Source organism: Apodemus sylvaticus, chromosome 5 (assembly GCF_947179515.1).
Source record: "Apodemus sylvaticus chromosome 5, mApoSyl1.1, whole genome shotgun sequence".
NCBI classification, from domain to species: Eukaryota; Metazoa; Chordata; class Mammalia; order Rodentia; family Muridae; genus Apodemus; species Apodemus sylvaticus.
The window spans coordinates 138,328,328-138,347,357 of NC_067476.1; the positions used below are offsets into that span (position 1 = coordinate 138,328,328).

Consider the following 19,030-nt stretch of genomic DNA (forward strand, 5'->3'; position numbering starts at 1 on the left):
GATCCGGATACCTGGGGCACAGGGCTGGGCACTGGGTTCACAGTGGCTCTCCCCCAGCTCCTAGGAACCAAGAGAGGCGTGGCATAGAGATAGGCAGAGCCCTTCCTGGGCCCGGGCATAGTCTTCCCCTTCAGCCCTGCCCAAAGGCCCCTTTCTTCTTGTAGCCCCTTCCGGTACCCTGGCCATAGTCTGCCCCCAGGGCCCAAATGCCCCCTCCCTTTCTCTTCCTAATGGTTCCAGCGCCATTCTACCCCACGTCGAGCCGTGGGAAGAATGCCGTGTCCTCTGAACGGGGGCCAAGAGTGACAGGTGGTGGCAACCCGCACTGCATGGCCCCTGGTGTCAAAGATCCTCCTCTTAGTCTCCGCCTCCACTGCCCACGCCCCTGCCTCCGCCTCTGCCCACCGGGCCCAATCCCTTACAAGCACCCCAGGATTGCGCCTGAGTAGCTGTAGCAGACTGCGGGCCACTAGGTTGCCCCTCTCTATCCAGGGGCATCTCTCCTCTAAGTTGACTGGCCTTGGCCTTCTCTCTCCACAGCTGGAAAAGAGGAGCCAATCTGACAAGCTGACATATTTCAATCCTCGTTCTGCAGCTAGAGAGACTTGAGTTAGACAAGCAGACGCACACGCCTACCTACCTCATGGCTACAGAAAACGGAGCAGTTGAGCTGGGAATCCAGAGCCTGTCAACAGGTGCCAAGCCGGGGCAGGAGATAGGAGGGAGGAGCTTCAGAAGGGATGTTTGTGAAGCCAGGGCTGGGCAGGCTTCTCCCAGGGAAGTCTGTGCCCAAGGTTCTCTGCTTGGTGCGTGAGGGATTTGGGAATGGGGATAATCTGTGGGTGGAGCTGGGCTGGGTCTAGCGCCTGCATGAAGCCTTTGCTGGAGGGGAGATGGGGCGCCTCTATCAATGGCTGTTGGGGGTTCACTTTAGAACTAGTACGCAAGGACTGCCGGGAGTCCAGCAAAGCCCATCCAGAGAGGGAGACGCCGGTGTGGAGCCCCCAAGCTCCTGATAAGTTTGCCACCAAACGGCTCCAGAGACTTGGAGAGACCCAGAACAGGTCTCTGCCCCACTTGGCAGGGGGAAGAAAGGAGTGGTGCTGATGGATGTCCCCGCTCCTTTGCAGAACAGACACCTAAAGGCGCTGCAGGTGATGGACCTCCAGCTTCGGAGAAAGAACCCAGCCCCCCAGTCAAAGAGAAAGACCCGAGCCCCCCGAACACGGAGAAAGATCAGGGCGTGCCGGATCCAAAGAAAAATCCGGATCCGCCCTCCCTGAAGAAAGATCCCGCCGAAGCCCCTGGCCCAGCGAAAGAGGGTGACCAGGCCTCAGCTTCAGCCAGCAGCCAGGGCCCTTCGCGACAGGGGGACGGAGGCGGGGACCCTCCTGAAGGCAGCGCGGGGCCTCCTGCAGCCTTGCCCCAGCCCACGGCCACAGCCGAGGCCAGCATCCCGAAGCTGGACGCCAAGCAAGCGCCCTCGGGCAGCCAGGGATCCGGAGAGGCCAAGGCAGGCAAGAAGGCAGCAGAAGGCCGCGAAGCAGGAAGAAGGGGCTCACCGGCCTTTCTTCACAGCCCTAGCTGCCCGGCTTTCATCTCCTGGTGAATGGCCCTGCTGGGGAGGGAGGGGCCTCGTGGCTCCTTTTTCCAGACTTTCCCTCTCCGGCTTGAGTACTGGATATTATCAGATCTCGTGCTGGGGAGGGTAGCTCTGGCCCAGGCGCCCCCTCTACCACCCTATCCCAGAAGAAGTGATATTACCTTCATTCAGAGAACAGAATGTCAGACAGGGGATGTCACCAAAGACTGGCCAGTTTATATACTCTCCCCACCACCACCACCACTAGGCTACTGGGTGTTTGTTTCACAAGTGTTGAGTGGTGAGCTGGTGTGTAGCCTTCTTAACTTAATACAAAAAGACCACTAACAATTCGTTCACAAGCCGGGTGCAATCAGTTCCACATGGTCTGCAGACGCAACGGTGACATTTCTCACATCAGTCACAGTGACATGTTACCTACCGGTGGTTAAGTGGCAACATTTTTTTTTTCGAGACAGGGTTTCTCTGTATATCCCTGACTGTCCTGGAGAAAGAACTCTGTAGACCAGGCTGGCCTCGAACTCAGAAATTCACCTGCCTCTGCCTCCCTGAGTGCTGGGATTACAGGCGTGCGCCACCACCGCCTGGCTAACTTTTGTTTTTTTAATGAATCAGGAGCCTTATAGCTTCCTGTCGGCCTACATGTATGATTAGCCACATCACAGCAGCTAGGTTCTGTCAGAGCTTCTTTCCTGTGTTGAGAATTGGCCCTTAATGTGGACAACATAGATGGCAAGTTAAGTCTGGAAGCCTCAAACCTGCCTGAGGTGTCTCTCTTCTTACCTTCTAGCTCTGAGAAAGCACTGGCTGCGAAGCCCCTAAGTGACACAACGGAACTCGTCTTTGCAGGGGTGTCTGTGACCCCTGAACCCCAAGATCCTGGTCCAGCCAAGGCAGAAGGAGGCACGAACAACCTGGCAGAGAAACAGAAGAAGGAAGAGGCAGAGAAAGCCCCAGGCCAGGCTGGGCAGGCTAAGGCGCAAGGGGACACCTCCCAGAGGATCGGGTTCCAGGCTGTTCCCTCAGAGAGCGCAGAGGTGGGGCAGGCCCTCTGCCTCACTGCCAGGGAGGAAGACTGCTTCCAAATTCTGGGTAGGTAGGGGCAGACTGGGGTTGGGGGGGAAGGGATGGTGTAGTCCCTGGTATCCTTCCTATGCCGGGGCTTACCTTACCCTGATCCACACCTCCCCCAAGATCTCTGATGCAAAGGTCACAGGCACCAGGTAGCATTTCTCTCTGATAGACATGGGAAAGGGAAGCAAGATGACCAAAGACAGGGAAGACCGTTGGACTCAAAACCCTACTTTTGATTTTCTTCTACTTTGGTTAACGTGGGATTAAAAAAGAAAATCATACAGATAAGTGTAATAATGAAAACTCGCTGCAAAGTGGAGAAGGGGCACTTTCTGAGGCAAGGTTCCAATGTCAGTTGCTTTGAAAAGACTCGGTGGAGGGCACGGTGTCAGGGAGTCAGAGCGGTTTCCTGAGCTGCACAGGTGCGTTTGCAGGGACCAGTGGCCCGGGGAAGCACGCCACAGGTACTGAGAGGAAGCCCTGGGGGCAGCGGGGAAGCAAACTCGAGCAGCAGAAGGGGATCCCAGCAGGGGTGCAGTTGGGCTGAGGGTAGGGTGACATAGGGTCAGGAGAGCCCAGAGTGTCCTGACACCCCCTCCTCCAGGCTGAGGTGCCCTGGGAGACGGGCCAGTCTGCCTGGCTCGCCACAGAGTGCCGCCCAGACAGGGTGGGAGGACCTGGCGGCTGGGCTGTGGCCAGGGGCCCTGCCTCCTGCCCCCGCGGCTCCAGAGACCTCCGCCCCGCCCAGAGATCACATCCTTGGCATGACAGGACCTGAACCACCTCCAAGGGCCGTCTGATTTATCACCGGAGTGGCTTCCCTGCAGCCTCTGACTATTTTTAAAGGTTTCCATTCCGATGAGTCAGCCCTCTGGCCTTCGGAGCCCGCTATCCTCATGATGCCCACTAGGTGGCGGTGTCTCACCACCGAACTGTTGTGTCCCTGGGCGCCCCACCGTGGTGTGTAATCAGGTGGCCGGCAAGTGTCTCCACCCACACCGTCGACATTCAGACAGCAGCCCCACTGTTTGGGATTCCACTTCACAGCTGCTGAATGGGCTTTTTTTTCTTGGGTGTTTGGCTGTTTTTCATGAAAACAGCCCTCCTCCTCCTTATAGCTTGTATCTAAGTTCAGTCAGCTAGTTGTCTTATCCTTCAGAGACCCCGCATTCCCACTGTGGAGACAGACATCCAAGGCCATTGTGGGTGTACACAGCAGATCAAGAATCGGGTGGGTCTGATAGTCCTGTTCTGACCAGATGTTCCCCAGACATCACTTGGTAACCTCAATTTTTCTTGGAGGGTGGGGCAGATTAGGCAGGAGGTGGTGATGTTAAAGACATTTCCCAGAAGTCTTCACTCCTGACTAACAGCTCAACTCTGTCTTCCTAGATGATTGTCCGCCACCCCCAGCCCCCTTCCCACACAGGATCGTAGAGCTGAGGACCGGAAATGTCAACAGTGAATTCAGCATGAACTCAAAGGAGGCATTGGGAGGGTGAGGCATTGGAATCGTGTGGGGAAGCATCCAGTCGCCCCTGCCCCTCCCCCTCCCCCATGGTCAGACAAGCCCCTTAGGGCATGGCCCACTTGCTTGCATTTGCTTCTGTGTGGTCACACATGTTATCCATCCGGTCTCCCAAAGTGCGGGACTGTGGTCACTTTCTGTGTGGGAGCCTTTGGCCATTCCTCGTCTGTCCCTCTTTGCCCCGTGTGTCCGGTCATCATCTTGGGGGTGGTGGGGTGAGTGCCCCCATCTTTCAGAGGAACTCCCAGAGTCACCCCCCCCCACAAGCCTGTGTCACGAGGAGAAGGGAGCACAGGTCTTTGCTGACCCCCAGGTCTTGGAAGTACCCTCACTTCCAATCTCTTATCATTCCAGTGGCAAGTTTGGAGCTGTGTGCACCTGCACGGAGAGATCCACAGGTCTCAAGCTGGCAGCCAAGGTCATCAAGAAACAGACTCCCAAGGACAAGGTAGTGGGGGATGCTGACCCCACAGGGAGATGTTCTCGGAGTGGAGAGCTCCTCTCTCCAGCAACACACAGTGCTAGGCTGGGCCCCAGGTGTGATTGTGGTATTAATGATGCCACACAGAGAGAAAGATGGACAAACGGCCTGGATACAGGAGTCTGGTGTCCCCAGCTATAAATCACATATCCCATTTCTCCGGGAACTCTCCCTTCTGGGCCCCCTGTGCAGCTCAGAAGCACTGGGGAAGTAGCTCCCGGCTCCGAGCACATCTGGGAGGGATGCGTTTTCTGGGTGGCTCTCTCCTGGTCCTGTGTGCGGATCGTTTACTTATTTATTTGACTGACTGACTGAGAAAGGGCTCACGTATCCCAGAGTGACCTTGGGCTTGCACTTTGGAGCAGAGGATGACCCCGAACTCTGGATTCTCCTGCTTCTGCTTCCTGAGTATTGGGGTTGCAGGTGTTTGCCGCGATATCCAGTGGTCCTGGGACTTGAACCCAGGACCTCCTGCATGCTAGACAAGCATTCTACCAACTGAGCGCCACCCCCAGCCTCACCTTTGACTGCTCTTCCCTGGCCTCTATGTACCACAAGATCAGGCTCAGCACAGACGCTCGGTGTCCTGTGCTAATTCACACAACCATGCGCTGTGTGAGTTAACCGGAGCCGCCCGTCGGTTCATTGATCACGGAGCATTTTCTTTTCCCTTTGCCTTTCACCGTACCAGGTGCCAGAGGAATGTCACAGGACTGAAAAAGTCCCCAACCTCATGGGACCAGCACATCAGAGTATAGGGACAGATAGATGACTAAAGGCTGGAGCCAAATGAAGAGCATGACAGCAGTGTTGAGAGGTGACAGGAAGAGAGAGAAGCAGGACAGTGGAGGGGAGTCCGGTCAGGGGACCGTGTTAGATGCGGGCCTCTCTGGGGAAGCGGTAGGCAAAGCACGAGCCGGATGAAGGAGTGGGATGAGGGGCAAAGAGAGGCGGCTGGACGGGCTTGCCCTGATGCCTAGACTTTAACACCTGCCCTGGGGTGCGGGCACAGGAGAGACCTGATGGGTATCACATGCCAATTTCATGGTGTAAATATTCCCTCCATAGCTTCTATCAGCCTACCAATGAGGTCGCTGATCTGCACACTTTGTGAAGGTGACACATGACAATTGTTTAGCATAGAAAGATGGGGTAATAGGTGGCTGGGTTTCTAATCTAGCTTAGGGTGGAGCTGCGATGGTGGACCATCAGTGGGCAGACAGAGATGACCGCTCCTAGCCCTTTGTCCCTAAGGCGCATGTCCTTTTGTTTGTTTGTTTGTTTTCCTGATGGCTGTAGGCAAGTCAATCATGGAGACAGGTGGTACAAGGACTTACTTAGCGTATGATAAATTTGGGGCTTTCTTAGATCCCCCAAAGGGAAATGGCAAAGATGGCTGCTCTGGATTTGAGAAGCAATCCCATTTCATGGGTAGTTGAACAGGGTCTTAAAGTGTGATCTAGGCGGGTCTTGAACTCCTGACCCTCCTGCCTCTGCCTCCTGAATTTTGCATTACGAGCATGTGCAGCCACATTCGGCTTTGGGAGCGGATCCCCACCTGCCTATGACACGGTTGCAGCTCTGCTTCAGGAGTTCAGGGTGACGCAGCCAAGGAGACAGGCGGGAGGGGGTTGGAGGGGGTGTGTGGGTGCCCAGTGGGTCCTCGTGATTTCCCTGCTCCTCAGGAAATGGTGTTGCTGGAGATCGAGGTCATGAACCAGCTGAACCACCGCAATCTGATCCAGCTGTACTCGGCCATCGAGACCTCTCACGAGATCATCCTGTTCATGGAGTAGTGAGTGTCTGCTGTGGGAGTTGGGGCTGGGCGGCTGGGCCAAGCAGCCCAGAGCCAGTCTGCAGAGGGGTCTGTGCACACAGCATCGAGGGCGGCGAGCTCTTCGAGAGGATCGTGGATGAGGACTACCATCTGACGGAGGTGGACACCATGGTGTTCGTCAGGCAGATCTGCGATGGGATCCTCTTCATGCACAAGATGAGGGTCCTGCACCTGGACCTCAAGGTAGTGGGCTGAGGCCTCCCGGGTGGTTGCCGTCACAGGCTTCCCTCTCCCCATTTCTCTCATCTCCCCTTCAGTCTATTCAGAGTATATCCTGAGTGCTGGCCAAGTGCCAGGGGCAGAGAGGGGGGGGGTGGAGAGAGGTATGCCCCAGTCTCAGCTTCCTTGGATCTTACAGTCCGGGGTTTGGGGTGCTCCAGCTGCTGGAGTTGCACAGCACCAGCCTCCATGTTGGCCTGAGGCAGGGGCTGCCAGCGTATTACTCAGTGTCACTCAGAACGAGACCCCAGTGTTGTTGAGGGTCCACTTTCACAGTAGCCGGTGTTCTGGGACTCAACCATGGAGCCTCGTGGCAGTGTGGGAGACAGGCAGTATGATGAACTCTACCAGGGGACTTTTACAGAACTGACAGAGACCCTTGCACACGGCTGGCTAAGGACAGCCAATAGATTTCACACTGTACACTCACTTGTGGCAGTACCGGTGGCTGCCTGGAGCTTCGAGCCCTGCCTAGGGCACAGAATGGGAAGAGGGGAGCACAAATCACCAGGTGTCTCCTGTCTCCGTGGCAGATGTTAGTCAGAGCGCCGAGTTGGAATGTTAATAAACTCCATCAGCACAGAGTGGAACCTGTGTTCATTCATTCACCTAACACACACCTGCTGAGTCCCTGCTGCAGGAAAGGGCACATCTAGTGTGGGACTAGGGTGGACATGTTCCCTGTCCATTCTACAAAGTCCGAATCAGTGAAATCCATTGAAGAAGGTTGTGAAAGGCACAAGAAAGTATCCAGGACACGCAGAGGGAGAAGACGGGAAAGCAGACATTTGTCCGGTGGAGTTAGGGCAGTGGATGGGGCGTCCCACAGTCTCCCAGTGGCTCCTGCAGGAAGCTATGAGGACAAACACAGGAGAGAGGAAATGGTTTGGGGAGGGGGTTGGGTGGAGCCGGGACCTTGGAGGCCCAGGTAGGAGGCTAGGAGAGAGCTCTTGGCAATGAGAGGAGTTTGCTTTGCAAAGTGGGGGTGCCTGGCTGAAGGCATCCGGGAGTGGGCTAGGAAAAAGTCAGAGGCGATTCCTGAGTTACAGGGACAGATGGTGGGAGGTGGGGTGGGAGGTGGGGGGGACCATCAGAGATCCCCCATGAAGGCTGCTTTTTGTGGGGAAAAGAGTAGGGTCCCCAATTAAAACACAAGGTCCTGGGAGAAAGGACTGCCTCTAAGTGTGTGGTTTTCAAAACAGGGTTTTGGGGGTCCCGCCCCCACTGAGAGCATCAGGAAGCTGCTGTCTAGAGGCCTCCCTGTTACCTTACCCACCCAGGCCCTGGTTTTCCAGTTTCTGATAGCAGCCCTGCGGGGCCACCAGCCAGAGCACACTGCCTATCTGCAGACCTCAGTTTCTCCACCCTCAGCAGGGTGGAGAGGAAAGAGAGTCCCCCTGTGACTACCAGGTAGCCTCGGGCTTTGAGACAAGTTCCTCACGGGACCTCAGCCTCCTTAGGCTGAGAGAGAGCATGCAGGTGCAATGGGTCCCCGAGTACTACCTAAGGATCTGTTCCCACCTGTGAGGCCCCACAAGGGGTCAGGGTGGAGTTGTGGGGGGGGGGACAGGAAGGAGGGTGATCTGGATCAGAGGCCAACCTGGGCTATCCCTGTCTCCTCAGCCAGAGAACATCCTGTGTGTGAATACCACTGGGCACTTGGTGAAGATAATCGACTTTGGCCTGGCAAGGAGGTACCAGCTGCTCGTGTAGGAGGGCGGGCCTTAGAGGTGGGGTGGAGGGGGGGCAGGATGTCTCTGGTGACCGCTGGGGACCTGAGCTCTCAACCTCCCTCCCAGGTATAACCCCAATGAGAAGCTGAAGGTGAATTTTGGGACCCCAGAGTTCCTGTCACCGGAAGTGGTGAACTATGACCAGATCTCTGACAAGACAGACATGTGGAGCCTTGGGGTGATCACCTACATGCTGTGAGTCCTGGGGGAGGTGGTGGCTGCAGTCAGCAGGGGTGCGGGGATGGGTAGGGGAGGATGAGACTGGCCTTGGGGTTCTGCTGAGGTGGTCCTACTCTCCTGCTCCTTCAGCCTGGGTGCATTTTTGGGTGAATGCTAGGGAGAACCAGAAAGGGGAACTTTGTACCCATTTTATATATGATAAAACCAAGGTCCCCTAAAAGTACAGCATCCCACCCTGAGGCCTATTCTGGATAGCAGGGTCCCCATGTCCTGGGTGGGCACAGAGGGACAGTGGGTATCTCTTTTGTGTGCGCTCACTTTGTGTTTCACACTTACTGTTCCTCATCATCACTGCAACCCTGGGAAGCTGGGGTGATTATGCCCATTTTACAGATGAGAAGAGTGAGGCTCAGAGAGGGGAAGTGACTTGCCCAAAGTCACCCAGCCAGATTCAAACCCAGGTCTGTCCCACTCTGGGAGCCGGGGGTCTTTCCACCACACGCTGCCTCCTAGGCTCTGGCCCATCCTCAGCAGCTGCCAACTCACTCTCCTGCCCACTCTCCCTCCCTCCAGACTGAGTGGCCTCTCTCCCTTCTTGGGAGATGATGACACGGAGACCCTAAACAATGTCCTGTCCGCCAACTGGTACTTCGATGAGGAGACCTTTGAAGCTGTGTCAGATGAAGCCAAAGACTTCGTTTCCAACCTTATCACGAAGGACCAGAGGTGAGACCTACCCAGGCTGGGGACCCTGTGTGTTCTAGGACAGAGTGCATGCCCGGGCACCTACCCTCACCACACTGTCCTCTCCACAGCGCCAGGATGAGCGCTGAGCAGTGCCTTGCCCACCCCTGGCTCAACAACCTGGCAGAGAAAGCTAAACGCTGCAACCGTCGCCTCAAGTCCCAGATCCTGCTTAAGAAATACCTCATGAAGAGGCGTTGGAAGGTGAGAGCCTCCGCTGGGGCGGAAGGAGGGGGGGCGAGGGGTGGGAAAGCCCGTGGCCAGCTCCAGCCCCACCAGCTATGTCTTGGCAGACTCTGTTGACAGGGCCTGGCCTTGTCTGGGAAACGTGGGCCTTTCTCTGGGTCCTGGGCTAGCTCCCATTCTGAACTGGAATTGTTCACCCATCCTGCCTGCGGGAGAAGATCATTAATCTTGGTCTCGGGCTAGGGAGAGCATCTCTGACCCCATCACCCCTCTCCTCCCTCACTTCCCAAATGAACAGCTGCGGTAGAGACAGGAGGCAGGAATCTGGGTCTTGTAGACTTAGCTTTCAGCGAGAGGGGATGGGCGGAGTGTGGGGGTGGGGTGGGGGGGTTATACCTTCAAACGGGGTGTTAGGGACCCAGTAAGGACACAGGCCAGGCAGATCAAGACCTCAAGGAGAAGAGGGAGCACAGGGAGAGGGAGTGTGACGCCTCCGTGTGGCCGTGGCCGAGCGTGAGTGTGAGGGGAGCCACAGGCGGCTGTATGACTGGTTAAGAGAGGGACAGGAGACAGCTACAGAGCTCAGCCTTCCTGACCTACGACCCTCTAATACAGCTCCTGTGTTGTGGTGACCCCGACCTTAAAATTACTTTTTTGCTACTTCATAACTGTAATTTTGCTACTGCAACGAATCATAATGTCAATATCTGATATCCAGAATGGACTTAGGTGAGCCCTGTGAAAGGGTCGTGCGACCCCAAGGGGGTCCCAAGGCACAGGTTGACAATCTCTGCTGAGGAGGGAGGGATTCAGGGACTGGCATGAGGGGCTTCTGCTTGGACCAAACAGTGTCATGGCATTTTTTATAGTTGGGTAGGTATTCTGTTTCTTCTGGTTTCTGACCCTCCTTTAGTGATGGGGAGAGCCTTTAAAAGTCTTCTAAAATTTTTATTTTTACATTTGCTTATTTATTTGTTTATTGTACGTACATAGAAGGTACAGAGGACAAACTCATGCCCTAGCCTAGAGGTCAGAGGACAACTTTAAGAGTCAAGTCTGTCCTTCCACCTTTGTCTGCTAAGCCCTCTCTCAGGCCAGAGTGGGGAACGCTGAAGGACGCTTGACCAGGCTCCAGGTTCTCTCCGACCAGAGTACTGACCCGATTCTTCTCTCGTCCCCCAGAAAAACTTCATCGCTGTCAGCGCAGCCAATCGCTTCAAGAAGATCAGTAGCTCAGGAGCACTGATGGCTCTGGGGGTCTGAACCCCAGGAGCAGCCAAGCCTGGGTGCAGCTGCACGGTGGTCAAGGCTGAACCCACACAGCTCGAAGGCCAGAGACAGCCGGCCAGGTCTCTAGAGCTGGCTAGTCAGGACAAAACTGCACCGGGCCGGAGGCTTGGGGCTCCGCAGGTCCTTAGGCGATGCCGCTTCCCCTATGTGAACATGGAGTGTGGCCTGGAATCCATCGCTACCGCCTCCTCAGCAGGGCTGTGGCCTGCCAGCCCCACCCAGACTCCAAGGACGGCCAGGCCATTCCCCAGGCTCTCCCTAGCTTCCCCCTTTGAACTGCTGCCCTGTGGCCTCTTCTCTGCCCCGCCTGGGGCACCCTTGCTTGCAGCGGGCTGGCTGGGGGTCCAGCAGGTGGGCTGCTGTGGCGGTGGGTGGGAAGCTTCCAGCAGTGTCAGGATGCAGTCCAGCTGCCCGGGGAGACAGAGCAGGCTTTGTGTGAGAGGCCCTCCGTGCCCTACCTCACACTCCCAACAGATAGAGCCTCGCACATACCATCTGGCCTCCTGGCCCCCACCTTCTGTGTTTTGTGACCACCAACACACAGGAACTCTGTGAGAGAAAACCAGCCCGGGCCTGGAGTGGTGGTGGTAGCGGGGAGAGGCCTGGGAAGCATGACGCTACCCTTCTTCCCCCAAGTCTACTTGAGGACTGAGTCTTCCCAGCCTGGCTGCTCTGTACCCGTGCCAGGGGCAGTCCCAACCCCAAATAACAGGATGAACTGGCCCACGAGAAGTATGAAGCCGTCGGGCAGACCCCAACCTGCTCTCAGCTTGTGCCTTGTAAATAAATACACAGGTTGGAGGCAGCCTCCTTCCCTCTGCACGTACACACACCCGTGTGTGAGATCACAAATTACTGCCTTGATCGCGCACCTACTATGTGCCAGGCACTGAGTTTTCATATCTACGCATAGTGTGGTGTTTGTTCACAGATGTAGGCTCGGGAGCCAGACTTCCAAACATGAGTTGTGTTCAAGCGGCTTCCTCATTGTGCCTCAGTTTCCCCCTCCTAGGAGGATGATGATGAGGTAGGTAGGATTTGTATCTCAGAGAGGGAAACTGAGTCAGGTGGTGAGACAGAGGTAAGACTTACTTCCTGGAGAGGAGAGGGTGATGGTGTATCATCAGTAAGATGGAGATAAGGTTCTTTTTTTTTTTTTTTTTTTTTTTTTTTTTTTTTTTAGATAAGGTTCTTGAACTGTTTACGGCCCAGAGAGGAAATGGGGCCAGGGTGTCCTTCTCCACACTCTGTAGGCTCAGAGCAAGGAAGGAACTCGAAGCCTGCTCAGCATGTCCAGGGCTTGAAGGGACCTCTCCCCACGAGCTCAACACTGGACAGGCCCAGAGCACAGCACAGGGCATGCAGGAAAGGCTAACTTCACAGGGCCTGTGATGCCTGCTCTCTGCTCCCCACTGGCCTTACCCAGGCCCCCCAGGCAGGCTGGAGGGGCAGCCTGGGGAGCAGGGCCAAGCCATACCAGTGTGCAGACTTTCTAACTGAGAGGCGACTGGGCCCCATGTGAGCCAGCTTGGTGTGTGGGGCTGCCAGGGTGGCAGATGGAAGAAGCGGTGACAGGCGGTGAGCACCAGGTCCCCAGCCTGCACCCTTTGTCTGATGGAAAAGCTCATTTCAGGGAACCTCGAGAAGCTGCAGGGAACCAGGATCAGTATGCACACTGACCAGGCTCTGTTTCTGCAGCAGCTGCCGCCCTGCTACTCTTGGCTTGGGCCTTGGGTGTGTCCAGAGTCAGACCTCAGTGACATTGGACATCTTTCTCTTGCCTTCATGACAGCGGAGCTAGGCGCCCACCCCTGAGCCCTGTCTGCTGCCCTGTTCTCGCAAGCAGCAGGTGCCACCTGGGGCGTGGGATTTGGGTCTTGAGTGTGTCTAAGCATGACCTTAGTACTGGGAATCAGAAGTTCTGAAAACATGGATGTGAATGGAAGATGTGCTGACAGCAGCCCCCCACTCCCAGGGGGTCACACACTGCTGCCCACTGCCCACTGGCACTCTCCTGCCTTCCCCAACTCCCCCCCCCCCACAGCTGATCCCCGCCCTCCACTAGCCAGGCCTGGGTTTCCACTGAGTGCTCCTCTCTGCCTCACTGACCCCACCCCAGCTGAGCATCGGGCCACACAGCACGATGATGAGGGTGAGTCACCCTGAGAGGGGAGGGAAGGGGATGAGATTCAGTCTGAGCAGAGATCTAAGGCTCAGATCCCACCGGAGAAACTGAGGCCACAACAGGGAAGGCCCCTTAGCAAAGACTCCAACAGTTGGCACTAGAACCCTGACTCCAAGTGCGAGCTCCAAATACGAGCTCGGTATCTTTTTATTTTATATTTTATTTTTTTCCCCTTTAGTTTTTAGAGACAAGGTTCTGGGGCTGACCTGGAACTCACTCTGTAGACCAGGCTGGCCGCGAACTCAGAGCTCCATCTGCCTCTGCCTCCCGAGTGCTGAGATTAAAGGCACGCACTACCACTGCCCGGCACAATCTTAGCTCTTCCTTCTGCAACTCCTGTAGCCTTCATGACAGCTGAGATAGGAGGGGGCCCACCTACCACACTTTGCTGATGAGGGAACAGGCTCAAGGCCACACAGCTACTTCTATGTCCTGGGTAAGAAGCCCCTCAGGAGCCATAGGCAGGGGTACTCACCCTGAACCCCAAATCTACCCTGCTACCCTTCTCCTCCCAGGAACATGTCTGCATGCTTCCCAGGTCCCTGGAGGCAGAGAATGCAGACTTGAAATAGAGATGGGAGGATGAGGTTTATAGGGATGTCTCCACCCACTTCCAAGACAAGCTCTCACTATGTAGCCGTGGCTATCCTGGAACTCACCAGGTTGGCTTTGAACTCACAGAGCTCTGCCTGCCTCTGCCTCCCAAGAGCTGAGACTAAAGGCATGGACCACTCTGCCCCGCTTCATAAGGACTTTTTGATCTCTCGAAGCCTGCAGAGCACACTCTCAGAGCTGGAGCCCTTGCCCTGGTGCGTAGCTGCATCTGCCTCTCTGGAGCCGGGGACCCAAGACGCAAGGCTCTCAGAAGAGTTCTATCCCTGGCGGTCGCTGGGCAAAAAGGAGTCTGTACTCTACATCTAGGTTAAGGGAGGCAGCAGTCTACAGCTGACCAAGGTCTGCCAAGTTGGAGCCAGACCTGAGTGTAGTCTGTGGCCAGAGCTCTAGGCTTGGGACCCTGCCATCACCAGGATGCTAAGCTATGAGCTTCCCAGGCTCTAGGAAGAGCATATCCTGCTTCTCACGGTTCAGGAGCATGGCTAGTCCTGCACAATGTCTCTCAGCAACAGTGCATTGGCTGTCTCCTGTGTTCCCGGGCGTGTGCGCCTCCTTGGAGCCCGGCTTGGGCACCCCTTTGGTCTGAGAAGGGTTAAGAACTTCCAGCGGACCCTCCTCCTAGCTGGGCCTAACCCAGAGAGTGCTCCTTCAAGGCTATTTCCTGCCTCTGGGCCTGGGCCAGGCCCACAGTGACCACCCCCTGGGTCTGGAAGCCACCGAGGCCACATCTGGTTTGGATTACACCAGCACTGGTGACGTTGCCTTTTCCTGTCTGAGTCTAGTGGCCTTGAATTCCTCTGGCCACCTTGAACCCAGCTAGGCAGTGGTGGGAAAAGAAGCAGCCCTTGCTTGGCCGCCCAGAGGGAGCAAGGCTGCGGGGGGGGGGGGGGGAGAGTGTTCTGAGAGGTGGGGGACTGATCTAGACCTGCTTCTCCTCCCCGCTTTGAGAGGAAGCGCTTCTTGAACCCCAGCACTGTTTTGAAAAAAAAAAAATCCATGTGTTAACCATCTAGCATTTCACCGCTAAGGAAACTGAGGCACAATCTTTCCCAGTGAACTTAGGATGTGTGTCATAAGCAGTGTGGGGGTAGTCTGCCTGGGCCAGTCTCCAGGGAGGTTCATAGCCTCTGGGACCCCAGAGGTAGGGTGGAGGCTGGGAGAAGCTATAAGAAAACTCAGGAAATCACAGGAACAGACAGGAGTCACCCACTTGAAGTCTCATCACCCTAGAAGTGACAACACTCGAGGTGAGGGCACCCAAGGCATTCTGGGATAATGGGGAGAGTGTGGTGGGTCAGAGAGAGATGGCAAGTGCACACACACACACACACACACACACACACAGAGAGAGAGAGAGAGAGAGAGAGAGAGAGAGCCCGAAAGCAAGCTTGCCTGAGTCCATTCTAGTCAGGTTTTGAATATGTTGATGGAGATAATTTGGGAGAAATAATCAGGGGAACTCAAGGTAGCAGGGAGCCACAGGGGAGTCTTGAACAGAGGAAGAGGATGGTGGTGTCACGCTGTAGACTGCTATCTGCCGCCAGGCAGCTGAGTCAATGGGAGAGATCAGAGGCAGGGCCAGCAGAGGAGGCTGTACCCAGCCGTTTTAGCAGAGACAGCACAGTGGATCCGAAGAACTCAGATACCTCATGGGACACAGGGCTCCAGGTGTAAACCTACCTGCTTGCTCTCATGATCCTGTCTGTAAAATGGGGTAATGATAATATCTGCTTCCCAAGATCAGTGCCAAGGTCACACGAGATGCCCATGCAGAGTCCAATTCAAGGTCACACGAGATGCCCATGCAGAGTCCAGTTCAAGCTCCCGAGCCCATATTTGGCTATTTCAGGATCCCCCGCTGTGTTCCACGTAGGGTTCCAGTTGCAGGGGACCACAGTGAATAGACAGAGCCCCTGGTCTCGGGGATCTTCTCCTAGTGGACAAAGCACACTGACCTTAGCCTGGACTGGCAGGGGAGAAGGGAGCAGAGGTCAGGAAACACTCATCTGAGGATGCTTGATGGAGACGGAGCGAGACAAAAGAGAGCCCCGTGGGTGGTGGCGGAGGGCTCTCCTGGCAGAGGACAGGGTGGGCATGAAAACTGTCAGTGAGGAGAGAGACTTTGAATGCATGCTCTTACCCACAAGCCCTAGCCGGTGCTGGGTGAGGCAGGGCATCCCTGGGATTCTTTGAGACAGCCCATTATGAATGATGACTGATTTACTTGTAAGCGCTCACCACAGCCCTACTGAGGTAGGGAAGAGGAAGGGTGAACAGGGCAAACACAGGGCAAGGCCCTTCCTCCAAATTCCGGTCCTAAGGTGAAGATGCTTAGGACATCACACAACTGAAGGCCTCCCAGCGGCCCTGTGGGAAGGCAGCATAAGGCTGAGGGGGAGGGAGTGTGCCGGACAGTTAACTGGACTCGGGCTTTGGGGCTCCTTTGGGGTGGCGGTGGCCAGTGACAGGGACTGTCAGAAGAAAGCCATCCTGTGGAGAGGGCACACTCCTCGGTGAGCAGGCAGCGGGCACAGAGCCCTGAAAGTGGAGAAGCTCCTCTGAGTGAGCTGGCTGCCATCAGGGAACAAGGACTTGTACCTAAGTGACACTGGGCAACTTCGGTTCTAGCCCGGAGGACAGTGATCCGGGCAGCCCCAGCCTTCCCGCTACCGGAGTGACTAACGGGCCTCGGGTCTGTTTTTAGCCACAGAGCCACTTCCTTCTGCCCAGCGACTGTCTCCTGAGTCACCCACCCAGTTACCAGCAGGGTAGGAACAGAGAGGATCAGGCACCTCAGAGGAGCCTGTGTGTGTGTGTGTGTGTGTGTGTGTGTGTACTCAAAGGACAGGGTCATGAGAAATGGTCCAAGAGTGTGGGGACTTCTGGTGGGAATACTTTTCATTCTAATTTCAAATTTCATCTCTGTTGACCAAATTATGCATGAGGATGCCAGCCCTGGGCATCAAAAGCAGCATCTCCATTTTATGGAGGAGGAAACTGAGGCTCATGTGGGTGAATCCACACTGCAAAGAAGAGGAAAGGACAGAATTTAAGCCCTGGAATCTGTTAGTCCTTTCTCTGCATTTTGTCTGCTTTTCCACAGCAGCTAGACACTGCCTTGGTAGGGGATCATCATGGTAAGGGGACATACCAGCCCCCAGAACGGATTGACGCCACTTCACTATCATTTATATTGCAATTCTGGATGCCAGGCCCTGCTCTAAGCCCTTTGCAAAGGCTAACTTACAGAATCCGCTCTCAGTCCTGTGGGGGTAAACACCACTTCTGTATCATTCTGAAGCAAGCAGGGAGAGGAAGTGACTTCTCCCAGGCCACACAGCTAAGACAACACTGAAGGCAACCTTGCCTCTGGCAGCCGGGGTTAGGGTGATGGGAACTTGGACAGGGAAGGGATGCTTGGGCTGAGCCCGGATTCCTGGCTTGCTGCACTCACTCCCCACAGGCAGATGTGCCAGGCCTACAGACTCCCCCTGCTTTCTCATCACTGTGGCAGGCGAGGAAGCCGCCCTCCGGGGGAGAGGGTCTCTCCCCAGCCAAATGCTTTCTGGGGGTGTGGGAAGGCATAAGTAACTTGTAACTCAGGCAGTGGAATGCCTTCCTCAGGGAAGGAAGCAGTGGGTGGGAGGTAGGCCTGAGAGAAACCCTGTGCAAGAGTGTGTGAGGTAGGCCCTGGGGTGTGGTGGGGACCCCATCTATGCCCTTCTGATCACAGTTGGGCACTTTGACCTTGGACAGGCAGATCAAACACCAGCAGGTATTGCCAGCACAACAGGGTCACCATATTTTAGAACAGGCCCTTCCTACTTCCTGTAACACACATAATATAAGAGGGTCAGAAGACACTGTCAACTGTGCATTCCAAGAATCCGAGCTGCTGTGATTAAGAACTCTGGAATAGTCTTAAATACTGAGCCTACCATTTTAGGATTTGATTTAGTCTCAGAACCCTCTCTGCTCTAATTTTCTGAAGAGGAGTAAATGGTCTCTGGAACTGGGACTGGAGACAGATTGAGTCTCCACTAAGGAGTTCCCAAGGCTGTCTGATACCACATCCCTAACCTAAGCATTGTATGGGTGGATGGAGGAGACAGCTCTGTCGGCCTTGCTGTGTGACCTTGGCCTTGACATCTGTATGAAGACGTTCTGTCTAGTCTGAACTGATGAAGGGCACTTCCTGGCCCGATACCCCACCCCCCAATACGGGCAATTAGGCAACACGTGGAAGTATCTGTTGGCCATAGAAAGAATGTGATGTCAGGAAGGCCGCCACTGGGGAGCAGAGGGCAGCCCGAGATTATGAGGTCTAGGCTTCCTGGCCAAGACCCTCCAGAGATGGGATGTCCTTAAGGCTATCCCCCAGGCCAGATACTCCTCTGAGGCTGATACAGAATCAAATTGACCCCTTCCTATCTGTTAGACAAAGAGAGCGAAACCAGAGTAGGTGTGCCTGGTGCAAGACTGAATAATGTATCTGGGGTAGGCCTAGACCGAGATCCTACTTGGGGTCATCACCACTTCTTGACAAAGAAGTTTTGGGGTTTGAGGGCAAGGGGAACTGTGCCAGAGCTGACTTCTCTCTCTCTCTCTCTCTCTCTCTCTCTCTCTCTCTTTCTTTTTTCCTTTTCTTTTTCTGCATGCTTCCCAAGGTCCAAAGCAAGCAAGGCCTCACCTGGCTGTCCATAGTCTCTCTATGAGATGGCTGCTCTCTTGGGTGGAAATCAGTGGCCGTGGTATAGGTGTAACCCACAAACGACACAGGGAGAATCCTGAGTCTCGCCGCCCCAGCCCAAGCATTGGAAGGAACAAAGGCAAGAGCCTTTCTTGCAGAACCCTGGGTTCTTCTGGGACACAGACGCGGGGCTCAGAGGCTGAACATCCTTGAGGGGCTGGGTGCTTTTCCCAGCCTGCTAGCTTCCCATCTTCCTACCAGCTAGGATCCAGGCTGAGAAGAGACTCCAGAGGAATGCAAAACAAGGAACAGTGTCCAACACAGGCCTCTTTCCCTGACCCGGCTGAGAAAGAATCCTCACTAGGGGCTCTGTCCTGTCTCTGACTGACGGTGTCTCCCCAGCATACTCCTACACCCACATACTGACCCCACATCACACGAAGGTCCCCTTTCTCTGTGTACCCACATCCCTCACTGCATAGGACCCTGCTATATTCCCTCCCAAGATCTCCCTGTTCTGTTGTTTGGGGTGCGGCAGGCAGGGTAAGGAGGGCGGAATGAGAAGGGAGGAGGGGGAACATGTGAAGGGAGGAGGGAGACTCCACATCCCCCAGCTGGCCAGGCATTTTCCCACCGCCTTCTGGCCACAGCAAGTTTGGCCTCTC

General features: G+C 55.4%; 1 protein-coding gene across 1 annotated transcript; it reads left to right on the forward strand.

Moving 5' to 3' along the window:
• The first annotated feature begins 643 nt into the window (after positions 1–643).
• Positions 644–11,707, forward strand: Mylk2 (myosin light chain kinase 2). Its single transcript, XM_052181534.1, has 12 exons — positions 644–695; positions 1,131–1,605; positions 2,394–2,695; positions 4,070–4,175; positions 4,560–4,653; positions 6,372–6,481; positions 6,565–6,706; positions 8,366–8,436; positions 8,542–8,670; positions 9,229–9,381; positions 9,471–9,603; positions 10,768–11,707. The coding sequence occupies exons 1-12, from the start codon at positions 644–646 to the stop codon at positions 10,846–10,848; spliced, it is 1,848 nt and encodes a 615-aa protein (XP_052037494.1). The 3' UTR covers positions 10,849–11,707.
• The last annotated feature ends 7,323 nt before the right edge of the window (positions 11,708–19,030 follow it).

What these genes read in the sequence shown, in the direction of transcription:
- Mylk2 (XM_052181534.1), top strand. Translation starts at nt 644, where the DNA reads ATGGCTACAGAAAACGGAGCAGTTGAGCTGGGAATCCAGAGCCTGTCA. An exon ending in GGGGTGATCACCTACATGCT is followed by an intron (nt 8,671 to 9,228) that starts GTGAGTCCTGGG and finishes CCCTCCCTCCAG; the next exon opens with ACTGAGTGGCCTCTCTCCCT. An exon ending in TCATGAAGAGGCGTTGGAAG is followed by an intron (nt 9,604 to 10,767) that starts GTGAGAGCCTCC and finishes CTCGTCCCCCAG; the next exon opens with AAAAACTTCATCGCTGTCAG.